Source organism: Hemicordylus capensis, chromosome 4, assembly GCF_027244095.1.
Source record: "Hemicordylus capensis ecotype Gifberg chromosome 4, rHemCap1.1.pri, whole genome shotgun sequence".
NCBI classification, from domain to species: domain Eukaryota; kingdom Metazoa; phylum Chordata; class Lepidosauria; order Squamata; family Cordylidae; genus Hemicordylus; species Hemicordylus capensis.
The window spans coordinates 79,524,730-79,537,913 of NC_069660.1; the positions used below are offsets into that span (position 1 = coordinate 79,524,730).

Here is a 13,184-nt window from a genome sequence, read left to right on the forward strand (position 1 = left end):
ATAAGTGAGTTAAATGTGGTGTCTTAACAATATGGCTATTAATGGTGAGTTTGTCTTTGAATCAGTGTGAAATCCTTAGTATTAAGGCCCACTGGGAGTTTCTTGCTCTCTTTCTCTCATTTTAACTGTCTTTCTAAAATACTAGAATATACCCTGTTTCCCCAAAAGTAAGACCTACCCCGAAAGTAAGACCTAGCAGTAATTTCTGATGTACCGCTAATTGCCCTAGTGCATTTTGGGGGGCTAAAATTAATATAAGACACTGTCTTATTTTCGGGGAAACACGGTATTCCAAGCAGTGACACAGTTTACTCTGCATAGCCTTTAATTATTTTCAGAGTATCTGGGAAAAGCCAAATTCTCCATTTATTTTTAAAACTGATGTAATAGTGATGCTACAATGCATAGTAGAGAATTAGATAGGCACTTCTGTTTAGTTTTCCAAGTACACCTCCAAATAGTATTTGGGTATTTCATGAGCCCCAGCATACTGAAATTTGTAGTTTTCCAGCATTTTTTGGTCTGGCTACGTCCACTGATAAATAGTTTTTGAAATATTAAAAGATTAACGAGCTTGACTTATATTTTTCAGCTGATATTATAGTAAAGTTATCTAAAAGATGGGTGCCAGATGTTTGGACAGGGGGCGCAATTTCAGTGCTTGCCCTAGGAGCTATTTTCCCTAGATACACCTCTGCTATCAAGACACAGGAGTTCAAGTCGAGCTGCTGAAATATGTGTTAGATTAAAATGTCTTAGATTAAAATGGTGCAATCCTAATTTATGCTATAATTGTTAATCTCTATCCTCTCTCTCTCTCTTTCTTTCTCCACCAATAAATTAGTTAATCATCCTAAAGGTAATACAGAATTCTGAACACTGCAAAAAACCTAACACAACTGTTCTGCAATTCTGCTTCAATCCTCAGATGTGCTTTTAAAAAGACAAATGTTGTTCTTTTTTACACAGCCCAGCCTCCAACATTTATTTTTCATGAGGATTCCTTAGCATGCTGTGCTCTAGAATATTTATTCAATTCAAAGAGACTCTCACTGACTTCTGTAGATTCATTGTTTCTGACCTTTGGTAATGTATTAAAATTATATTTGAGAACCTACATCAAGAGTACAGAATTCCAATTTACTTTGGCACTGACTTCTATGATCCTTAGCATATCCTTTAAATTGACAGATTCAAGTTGTTCAGCTCAAAGGGCTTGTGGTTCACATCCGTTCCAGGACTAAGACTGTCAGAGGTGTAAGTTCTGCTTTTTCAATCACACATTTGCCTATTTTGTAAGACGCGTTTGAACTGTTTTAGCTTTCTTGTACCCAGTCTGTTCTGTGATTATATTATGTTTTGTTGTATACTGCTACATGCTCCCCACTTCCCTAAACTGTAAGAAGTTCCAGAGGGCAGCAGTGCCATAGGTTTAGTTTCCTTTTGGATGAGGGAGCATGCATTTTTGTGATATCTGGCTATCTATAAATATACACATTGAGGATCAAACGGGTACCCAGACAAATGTCGCTAGTCTATACAGAAGCATAAGTTTCCGAAAAGTAAACAGCATCACTTGCTATCCTATTTTCATTCAGGTGAAAAGCTCAGACCTGTTTCTCCATTGCTGGTTACCAAGCATTTCCTCACACTGTTCTTCCCTCTGCCTCACACAGACACTATCCATTACACTGATCTCAGCTAGTAAGTTTCAACCATCATTAACTTTTGAAGAAACATCTAGCCATTAATGTTTACTGGAGAAAATCAACTGATTATCACTGGTTAAAAAGATAGTTGCTTTTTACAATTGTTACAGCGTATCAGTTTTCAAACAATTTTTGGTAATAATTATGAGGTGTGTTTGCTTAATATATTAAGGCCCATTACTTAAGATATTATACATAGTACAGAAGAATCTCAAACTAGCAACTTTTTAAGGGATGAAGCCTTTAGGTGAAAATGGTTTGTTTTTTGCATTTCTGGGAGGAGGATGGGTTGGAGGTGACAGCTTTATTCCTCATGAGGCTACTCTACAATGGTGCTATGTTACCATTTCCCCCCAGGTCAGTGGAACTGGCAGGCACAAAGTCAACTGATGCAGTCTACCCTGGCATGAAATTGAAGTGCTTGGAAGACAAAACCTTCTGGATTTCTACATATTATGCACCTATTAAAGACAAAGGATCTCTGTCCGAGTACTGTGCATTCTAGGAAGAGTAAAGCAAGCACTCATCCCTTTCTGCTGTTGTGTGGTATGGTAGATGAGGCATCCCTTGTGTCATTCATTCATTCATTCATTCATTCATTCACAGTTTTATAGCCTGCCTTTTGTTCTACATTATCCCCAGGACTGGGGAGAGAGAAGGTTCAACCCTGTTTACTTCCTGCATGTTAAACAAAACAAAACAAAACGATGGCAATGCTTCTTCTAAAGCAGCGCCACACCTTATTTGGCAAGAAGACCTCCCCAAAGGAAACTCCTCCCACTAAGGAAGGCCTATTCCAGGCTCAGTCATATGGTGGGTGATAAGGTAGACCATTTCAACCTTCATGTGGGTTTTGTTTGGGCCTAGGTCTGCATTTGTGGCTAGGCCTAGCTTCTGGGGATGGCATTGGGCCTAATTGTGAAAAGGCCTTTTAGATGCAGAAAGTCCTTGTCCATCTCTGAAAATGGAGCATAATCCTGGAGCAAGGAATGCAGTGACACCCTGTGGATCCCTACATGGTGATGATGGTGCATTAAAAGGGCAAGGAGCAGAAGCTACAATTTTTCTCTTTTGGAATGAACAGCCTACTATAGAGGAGACAAAATGTGAGTTCACAAGAATTGGCAAGAAAATAAAGAGAAGAGCAATATCTGAGAATTAAAAAGTAGGGGGTTGGACTTGGAACAAATGGAGGTGGTGTGTGTTTTGGAAGTGGTTTGACTTCGAAGTGGTTTGCGGTGTGGTGGGAGCCACACATGAATGCTCAAATTTGTGTCCCCAGATGTTGGACTGCAACTCCCAGCATCCCCAGCCAAAGGTTATTATGGCTGGGGATGATGAGAGTTGGAGTCCAACAGCATCTTGTGGACCCAAGTTGGAGAACCCCTGTGCTATATGATGACTCTCCGAGTGTGATGAGCTCTCCATTTGTATTCCCTTAAAAATTTCACAGATTAAAATAAGGATATGCTTGTAACACCCCTACCCCCAAATAAAAGATTACTTTGTGAGCTCCACTCCTTCCACTATATTCCTTGTTTAAGGTTCTTTGCCTGCTGTATGCTCATATACTCTCTCTCTCTCTGTGTGAGAAGAAATTAGCAGCTCTGTCAGTCTGGGATCTCAGTTTGAAGGGAAAACATGGTTTGCTGTATCCAGATGAAATGTCGAATGATGGTTTGCCACAAACTAGAAGCTTCTAATTTTTTGCTCTGTTCATGAAGGAAGAAGAGGAGGGAGTATGCAAGCCTGTTGGTTCACCATTACTCGTTCTCATCATGACAAACCATGATTTATTACATCTGAATTGGGCCTGTAAGTGCATGAATAGGGAAGGTTATGTGGGCCTGTAGACAGAGCAGGGTGTTTATTTCAAGAGTGATCAATATGACTACTCTCTGAGCCCTGCTTAGAGAACAGTGTTTGTGGATTTTCAGAGCACTTGATTTAAACTGTAAAATGGTCTCGGCTTCATCAAAGTTGTTGCTTTGTTAACTATGACAGGAAATGATGGATTTGTGTATGCAGTGGGTGAAGAAAGCCAGAATGAGACTCTATTGAAATGCCTGCTCTGTTCATTAGTAGCATCTATTTTCAAAGTATGCATGTAATTCTCCCTCATTCAGCACCTGCACAGTAAAAACTAAGGAAGGAATAGTGTCTGGTGTTAGAACTGTCCTTCTTTGACTGTCTTCCAAGGGTTTATTCTCTGTGATCACCCCCATTTCACTGCTTATGGTCTCAGCTGAGATCAGGTCTGTTTTAAACTTCCATGTAAAAGCAGTAGTTGCACTGGGAGCTTGATAGCAATTTCCTGTTGCACTCCTTTGTTCAAAGTCAGCTACAGAGATGACTAAACTTTACTAGCCCTGCTATTTCCTGATGTCCCCTCTGACTCAGTGCATGTTTCTCTGGCACACTTTACCTTAGCAAGATGAAGTGTCACAATTTTATATATCACAAACAAATGGATCAGAGAACAAATCAATGCAGAATTTTCACTCAAGGCACAAATGACCAGGCTCAACCTATCACACTTTGGACACATTATGTGAAGACCCAGCTCTCTTGAGAAGTCCATAATGCTGGGAAAAGTTGAAGGAAAGAGAAGAAGAGGATGACCAGCAGCAAGGTGGATGGACTCGATTATGACAGCAATGAACGCACCACTGAGAGACCTTAAAGGCCAAGTTGAAGACAGATCATCCTGGAGAGAATGTATCTATGTGATCACTAGGAGTCAACACCGACTTGACAGCACTTAATCAATCACTCAATATCCATCAATGAGTGCAATGTGGACACTGTGGTATGCAAAGTAATGACATTAAATAATCATTGTCTAGATGCCTTATTATTAAGAGCACAATGTAAAAAATAGGGTTTAATTTTTATAAGAGTGAGGGATCAATCCATAGCTCCTACTAGCATCAGTTTAGTGTCTCTGAAAAAGAGATGCAAGCAAACTGACCAATCAAATCCTACCTCTAAGTTACTATCTTATTAATAGAATGACATGAGCTGGTACCAGGGAGAAAATAATTAACTCCACTTGGAGAGAGTCCAGATTGGCAGCCTGGTTGGCTCCTACTAAATGGCAAGGCAGGCCTAATAGCGTCATTCTCATACATTATGTTTTGTACGTGCTGTCATATCTTATGGTTTAGCAAGATCAACCTAGCTATACAAGGATTAGCAGTGTTGCTAGGTAGCGAAACTTTGGATGTTTTTAATGCTAGAATTCTAGATTTTATTTTGTAGGCCTGGCCATTTGGGAGGGCAGATGTGTACACTTGGTTTTTTAAATGAACAAAGATTTTTGTGAATTTGGTGGCATGTTCTGCAAAAGAACATTTTGAAAATTTCAACATCAAAGAGCTTCAAACATGAAACTTTTGCATTTAGGTGCAATACATTGTGCATTTTGTCTGTCATGCAACATCTTGCTCCTCAGATGTTTTCAGAATTTAATTTTATCAGCAAAATAGCAAAATCAAGCTTATTTTACATTTTAAAAAAATTGTATTCTGCTTTTCAGTTCAAGACAGAGTCTCAAAACAGCTAACAATAATAGCAATAAAATCAGATATGAGAATAAATATATAACAACAAATAAAAGGAAACCAAATAGGCGTAATTGGAAACATTAGCAGGAAATTAATAACTGCAGTAAATAAAAGAACAAAATGATCTCTACAAAGATTATCAGTAGACTATTATCAAATTTATTATTGGCTGAAAACAGAAAACTAACAATTGAAGAAGGCTTGGGCAAATAAAAAGATCTTACTCTCATGTAACGTTTACTAAAGAAAGTGGTAAGTGAACCACTCTAGGAAGGACATCCCATAATGGGCTGCTTCCACTGAGAAGGCCCTCTCCTCTATTGCCACCTCATCTCTAAAGATGGGGGTGGTGAGAAAAGGGCCTTATGGATCTCCATTCCCAGGCATATTTTTATGGAAATAAGTGGTTCTTCAAATACCCTGGTCCCATTATGCTTGGAAACAAGTGGGAAGCCAATAGAGCTACTGCAACACCAGAGAGAGAGAGAGAGAGAGAGAGAGAGAGAGAGAGAGAGAGAGAGAGAGAGAGAGAGATTCCCAGTTGCTAGTGTCAACCAGAAACTTAGCCACTACATTTCTGCACCAGCTGAAGTTCGAAGTAGTCTTCACAGGCAGCCCCATGTACAATACATTCCAGTAACTGGAACATAAGCACCTCTATAAGACAGGCGCAGGACTGTCGTTTGCAAATATGGAGATGGAGTAATAGGGAAAGTGTAATTTTATGAATTCTGTCAGTTATTGAACTGTTAATGCTCAAGAGAAGAGAAGAAAAGAAAAGAGATGGCAACCCTGTATAGGCAGTTGGATGACATCATGCCAGCCAAATGGTTAACAGCTGGCCTGGCAGTATTGGTTACAGTACAATTCCGTTCTGGTTACAGATTCAATACACATCAGAATCCTATTTGCTTATGTATTATACTTTCCTTAAATAGCTTTATCTGGGTGGTGTCTTACACTGGTATTGTCATCTTGTGGAAGATAGCTACATCACCTCACAACTCCTTGTCCAGTGTTGTGGGGCTGGTGGGAAATAAGGTGTGGTTATGAAAAGCTCAGGCACCCCAGTCCAGCAAAGGAGATCCAACATGGGAGTAGGCTTCTGTGCAAATACTGATCACTTTTCTGACTCAGGATCCACTTAAGCGACAGAGTGCTGCATGCATGGGTTTTCCAACTGAATATCCAGATTAGCAATAGGGGCTGTGTGTGTGCTTTCTGATGTTGGAATGGGAACAATGTTTCAGGGTGGCATAGAGTCGATGCAGATATGCATCCAGGTATACATCCCATAATGATATCACTTCCAGAACAGTATACATTTCCATCCCTCTCATTAATATATTTAAACTTTTGATGCTGATAACTTAAGCACAGTGGTAAATGTGCTTAAGTTAAGTTCATCTGTTGTGTACAACCTATGCATTTTCCTTTAAGTTCTGTTTATATTGTAAAGGTAAAGATAAAGTGTGCCGTCAAGTTGATTCCGACTCCTGGCACCCACAGAGCCCTGTAGTTTTCTTTGGTAGAATACAGGAGGGGTTTACCATTGCCTCCTCCCATGCAGAATGAGCTGATGCCTTTCAGTATCTTCCTATATCACTGCTGCCCGTTATAGGCATTTCCCAAAGTCTGGGCTAGCCCATATTTCCAGCACTGAGCAATAACATCTTGTAGCTGGGAAAATGCAATATTTTATCTAGTTAGCATATTTTATTATGCTGTGGGCAATACTGCAGACTATTTGTGGGCTTGCACAAATCTCATGAATAAGAACAGCCCTGCTGGATCAGACCCAAGGCCTATCTAGTCCAGCATCCTGTCTCACACAATGGCCCACGAGATGCATCTGGGAATCCCACAAGCAAGAGGTGAGGGCATGCCCTCTCTTCCTGCTGTTGCTCCCCTGCAACTGGTATTGAGAGGCATCTTGCCTCTGAGGCTGGCGGTGGCCTATAGCCACAAGACTAGTACCCACTGATACACTTCAATGAACACTTGAGGTTGCCCTCAAAGTGTGGCAGTTTTTTTAACTGGGATAAGACACACCATGAATGTATAATGTTATTTTGAAGGAATTGCACCAGGCTATATGTTACTTTCCAGTCACAATTCAGGGTACTGGTTTTAACATTTAAAGTCCTGAGTGGCATAGATCCAATATACCTGGACAGCCATCTTTCAGGAACACTGTAGCAGTTTACTGCATTGAGCAGGGAAATGGACTGGAAGACCCCCATTTCCAGCTCTAAAATGTGATGATTCTACCTTAGGAGCTTCTTTCTGCATACAAGTTATTCCTTATTGTCATCAGGTGAAGGCTTGCTCTGAGTGCTAGCCCCCTGCAAAATAGCATCAGCAGAGATAAGAATAGCCCTGCTGGATCAGGCCAAGGCTTTTTCACACAGTGACCCACCAGATGCCTCAGAGAAGCCCACAGCCAGGCAAGAGATGAGGGAATGCCCTCTCTCCTGCCGTTACTCCCCTGCAACTGGTATTCAGGGTAAGGATGTGCCTGAAACGTTTCGGAGGCCATTATAGAGGCCTCTGAAACGTTTAGGCCACTGGGACCATTTTGGCTTTCGGAGGCAGTGGGGGGTGTTCCCTTAAGGGTGGGGGAGGGTGCACTTACCCCTCCCGCCGCATTTCCCTTGCTGGCACTCCGTTGTATCAAAGCCCTTTGAAGTGGCAGCGTACCTCCCTGCCACCCCATTGCCGTCCTTGGCTGGAAGTGGCCGGAAGTACCGGGCGTGCGTGTGCCCATCATGTGTGTGAGTATGCACGGCAGACAGGTGCATGTGCATGCAACGGGCACACGTGCGCCTGGTACTTCCAGCCACTTCCAGCCGAGAATGGCAACGGGGTGGCAGGGAGCCGCCCGGAGGGTCTTTGATACAGCGGAGTGCCAGCAGGGGAACTGTGGCGGGAGGGGTAAGTACACCCTCCCCTGCCCTTAAGGGAACACCCCTGCCGCCTCTGGAATGGTTCCGAGCACATCCCTAATTCAGGGGCATCTTGCCTTTGAGGCTGGAGGCAGGGGTGTAGCTATAATTGAGCAAAGGGGTTCAGAGAGCCTGGGGCCCCCAGCTCCTGAGGGTCCCCAGGCTCCACTCCCTATTTTCTTCATTATCTCCCTCACTCCGAGTGGCCACCTGAGAGAGGAGTGAACATGGGCCCCCTCTCCCCTAGCTATGTCCCTGGCTGGAGATAGCCTATAGCTACCAAACTAGTAGCTATTGGTAGACCTGTCCTCCATGAATTTGTCCAAGCCCCTTTAAAACCTATACAAGCTAGTGTGTGGGGTAAAGACAAGTGCATACAAATGTACTAGTGTGCATACAAGCAAGAGCAGGTCTAGTGTTGTGGGCGGGGAGGTGGAGTGGCTATGGTCTATAAGAATAACCTCTCCCTGACCAGGATCCCTGTTGAAGTGTCTGGCCATATTGAAGTGTATTCCTAAATTTGGGGACCAGGGATATACTGGGACTTCTGTTGGTGTACCGATCTTCCCGCTGCCCAAATGGAGTCCCTAACTGAGCTGACAGACTTGGTCTTGGGTTTGGCATTGGAGTCCCCCAGGCTTGTGGTGCTGGGGAACTTCAGTGTACACTTTGGGACCAATCCGGAGCGGCTCAGGAGTTCATAGCAGCCATGACAACTATGAGCCTATCTCAAGGGGTCTTGGCACCGACATACGTTGCTGGTCACACGCTTGATCTAGTCTTTCGCTCTGATCAGGGTGGTGTTCCATGGGCGGGGACTCCTGTGATTTCCCCATTGTCATGGACAGACCACCATCTGGTTAAGGTTGGACTCACAGTCACACCCCATCTTTGCAGGGATGAGGGCTCCATTAGAATGGTCCGCCCGAGAAAGTTAGGAATCCAGTAAGGTTCCAAGAAGCCTTGGAGGGATTTAGTGTTGGCTCTGCAGGTGATCCTGTTGATGCCCTGGTGGAGAATTGGAACAGCAAACTCACCAGGGCAGTAGACATAATCGCTCCTAAGCATCCTCTCCGACCCGCTTCAAAATTGGTCCCTTGGTATACGGAAGAACTACAGGGGCTGAAGCGGTGAGGCAGATGACTGGAGCGCAAGTGGAAGAAGATTCAACTCAAATCCGACAGATTACAACACAGAGTACATTTGAAGATCTATGCTCTGGCAATACAGGCAAAGAAGCAATTCTTTTCAGCCCGTATTGTGTCCATAAGTTCACATCCAGTGAAGTTGTTTAGGGTTGTGAGAGGGCTAGTAAGTGCCCCTCTGCCCTTGAATCAGATCTTGGAACCATCTATTACCTGCTGTGATGTGTTTAATGAGGTTTTTTTGTGGATAAAATATCTCATATTTGGGCCGACTTGGATTTAGACCCCACAGTTACTGCAGTATCTGAATCAGAGGTGTCCAGTGACTCCTCTTATGTGGTCAGGCTGGATCATTTCCAGTTTGTGACTCATGAGGATGTGGACAAGCTGCCTAGATTGTTGTAGAAAACCTAGTAGAGATCATGAAAGCTTCTCTAAGGGAGGGCAGGATGTCCCCTTGCCTTAAAGAGACAATTATTAGACCTCTTCTGAAGAAGCCTGCAGTGGATCCCTCAGATTTAAGCAATTACAGGCCTGTCTCCAACCTTCCATGGTTGGGCATGGCAATTGAGAGGGTGGTGGCCTCCTAATTCCAGGCAGTCTTGGATGAAACTGATTATCTAGACCCTTTTCAGACTGACTTTTGGGTGGGCTATGGGAGTGGAGACTGCCTTGGTTGGCTTGATGGATGATCTCCAATTGGGAATTGACAGAGGGAGTGTGACTTTGTTGGTCCTTTTGGACCTCTCGGCGGCTTTCGATACTATTGACCGCAGTATCTTTTTGGAGTGTCTGAGGGGGGTTGGGGGTGGGTGGCACTGCTTTCCATTGGTTCCACTCCTACCTCTTGGGCAGATTTCTAGATGGTGTCCCTTGGGGACTGTTGTTTTTCAAAACCTGAACTTTGGTATGGTGACCCTCCAGGCTCCATATTGTCTCCATGTTGTTTAACATCTACATGAAACCGCTGGGAGAGATCAACAGGAGATTTGGTGCAGAGTGTTATCAGTATGCTGATGACACTCTTCCCCCCCCCCCCCCCATGTCAGCATCATCAGGAGAAGGCATAACCTCCATAAATGCCTGCCTGGAGGCAGTGATGGGCTGGATGAGAGATAACAAACTGAGGCTGAAACCAGATAAGACAGAGGTACTTATTGTGCGGGTCGGAACTTGGGAGATGATTTTGATCTGCTTGTTCTGGATGGGGTCAGACTTCCCCAGAAGAAACAGGTATGCAGTCTGGGGGAGCTTCTGGACATAAACATCTCCCTGGTGTCCCAGGTTGAGGCATTGGCCAGAGATTCCTTTTATCAGCTTTGGCTGATAACACCAATTGCACCCATTTCTTGAGGTAAATGACCTCAGAAAAGTAGTACATCTGTTATTCCCCTTGACACTTCTAGTTATATGTTCCTCAAAAAATGTTTTTTGCATCCCTTATTGTCTCCTTGCATTTCTTTTGCCAGAGTTTATGTTCCTTTCTGTTATCTTCATTTGGGCAGGATTTCCATTTTCTGAAAGAAGTCATCTTTCCTTTTATAGTTTCCATGACTCTACTTGTTAGCCACGCTGATGTCCTCCTGAACTTGGTGATACCTTTCCTCCTCCTACGTTCCAACGGAGCTTCTATTATTGTGGTTTTGAATAAGTTCCATGCTTTCTGGAGTGATTTGACCCTCCTGATTTTCCCTTTCAGCTTCCTTTTCCCCAGTCCCCTCATTTTTGAGAAGTTTCCTCTTCTGAAGTCCAACGCATCTGTGTTGGATTTCCTTGGCAGTGCTCCACTCACACATAAGCTGAATTGGAGCACACTATGGTCACTATTCACATCCTCAAAGGCAGGATGCCTCTGAGTACCAGTTGCAGGGTTATAACAGCAGGAGAAAGGGCATGCCCTTAACTCCTGCCTGTGGCTTCCAGCGGCATCTGGTGGGCCACTGTGCGAAACAGGATACTGGACTAGATGAGCCTTGGGCCTGATCCAGTAGGACTGTTCTTATGTTCTTATGTTATTCCCCAGTAGTTCTTCAACTCTGACATTTTGTACTAGGTCTTGGGCACCACTCAGGATTAAATCCAAGGTCACTTTCTCTCTGGTTGGTTCTGCAGCCATCAGTCACAGTCATCTAGTATGACTAGAAATTTGGCCTCTCTGTCAATACCTGTACGTGAATTTGCACAGTCTATGTGTGGGCATAATGGGTCACCCATTATTACAGCTCTGTCTCTCTTTGACTCCTTTCTGATTTGCTTCCCCAACTCCAGGTCACTGTCTGCATTTTGATCCGGAGGGTTGTAGCACATCCCTAGTAACACATTTTCCTTGTATTGTCACCCATGATGTTTTTGTGGAGGACTCCAGTCCTCCTAGTTTGTCTAGCTTGTTGATTCTATCCCGTCTTTAACATACATTGCTAACTGACTCCCAATCCACCCATCCCTGTCCTTTCTGTTTAGTTTGTATCCAGGAATAACTGCCCCACTGCTTCTCACTGATCCACCAGGTTTCCATTATGCCCACTATGAGATATCACCCAGTTCCTGTCAACAATCCTCCAGGCATTATTTTAAAAGCTGCTTTCTGACCTTTTTGATTTTAAGCGCCAGCAGTCTGGTTCTGTCTTGGTTCCAATGCAGTCTGTCCCTTTTGTATAGGCTTTGCTTGCCCCATAATGTATTCCAGTGCCTAACAAATCTAAACCTCTCCTCTAAACACCGCCGTCTCATCCATGCATTGAGACCCTTCAGCTCTCTCTGTCTCACTGGCCCTGCACACGGAACAGGTAGCACTTCAGAGAACACTACCCTGGGGGTCCTGGACTTCAATATGCTTTCCAGCAGCCTAGATTTGGCTTCCAGGATCCTCCGACTACATTTCCCAACATGGTTGGTGCCGACATGCATCAAGACAGCTGATTCCTCCCCAGCATTGCCTAACAGTCTAGCTAGATGTTGGTGATGTCGGCAACCTTTGCACCAGCAGGCAAGTCACTGTGCAGTCTACATGTGCATCACAAACCCATCTCTCTATGCCCTTAATGAAAAAATTGCCCACTACTAGGGGCCCCCAACCCCCAGAGGCGTATCCTCTGTGTGAGAAGATATGGGCACATCACCCAAGGAAGGGGTCCTTTCTAAGGGAGCAAATGATGTCCTCCTTTCCCAAGACCGCCATTCTCCATGACAGCAGAGCAGACATCGGCCTGGGAGTGGGATACCTCTGTCACATCCCTGAAGGTCTTGTCCACATACCTCTCTGCCTCTCTGAGCTTTTCCAGGTTAGTCACCTTGGCTTCAAGAGAACAAACCTATTCCCTGAGAGCCAGGAGCAATTTGAACCAAGTGCAAAGATGAGGTACATTTGTGGCTCTGATTCTTTGGAATCCTCTTCCCTCAGAAGTTCAGCATTTGGGAGGTCCTGACCAGGGAATAAACTGAAACATGTTCATATAAACATTATTTTACTCTCCATTAGGAGTTGAATGTCATCTGGTTTAGACTTCTTCTTGATTATCATTCATTCATTCATTCATTCGATTTCTATACCACCCTTCCAAAAATGGTTCAGGGCGGTTTACACAAAAATATAACAAACAAATAAGATGGAACCCTGTCCCCGAAGGGCTCACAATCTAAAAAGAAACATAAGATAGACACCAGCAACAGTCACTGGAGGTACTGTGCTGGGGGTGGACAGGGCCAGTTACTCTCCCCCGCTAAATAAAGAGAATCACCACATTAAAAGGTTAATTATTGAAAGACATCCTAGTTTCAAGGGGAAAGGAAAATAAATATTTTAAATAGATCCCACTCATG

The 13,184-nt window shown here is 43.7% G+C and overlaps 1 protein-coding gene across 2 annotated transcripts in view; it reads left to right on the forward strand.

The window, feature by feature from the left end:
- The first annotated feature begins 2,534 nt into the window (after positions 1-2,534).
- Positions 2,535-13,184, forward strand: part of SYPL2 (synaptophysin like 2) — a 29,082-nt gene continuing 18,432 nt past the window's right edge. For both annotated transcript variants that reach the window (XM_053251077.1, XM_053251079.1), the window contains exon 1: positions 2,535-2,815. In XM_053251077.1, the coding sequence (XP_053107052.1) occupies positions 2,674-2,815 (142 nt within the window). In that variant the 5' untranslated portion in view covers positions 2,535-2,673. The remainder of the gene's footprint in view (positions 2,816-13,184) is intronic.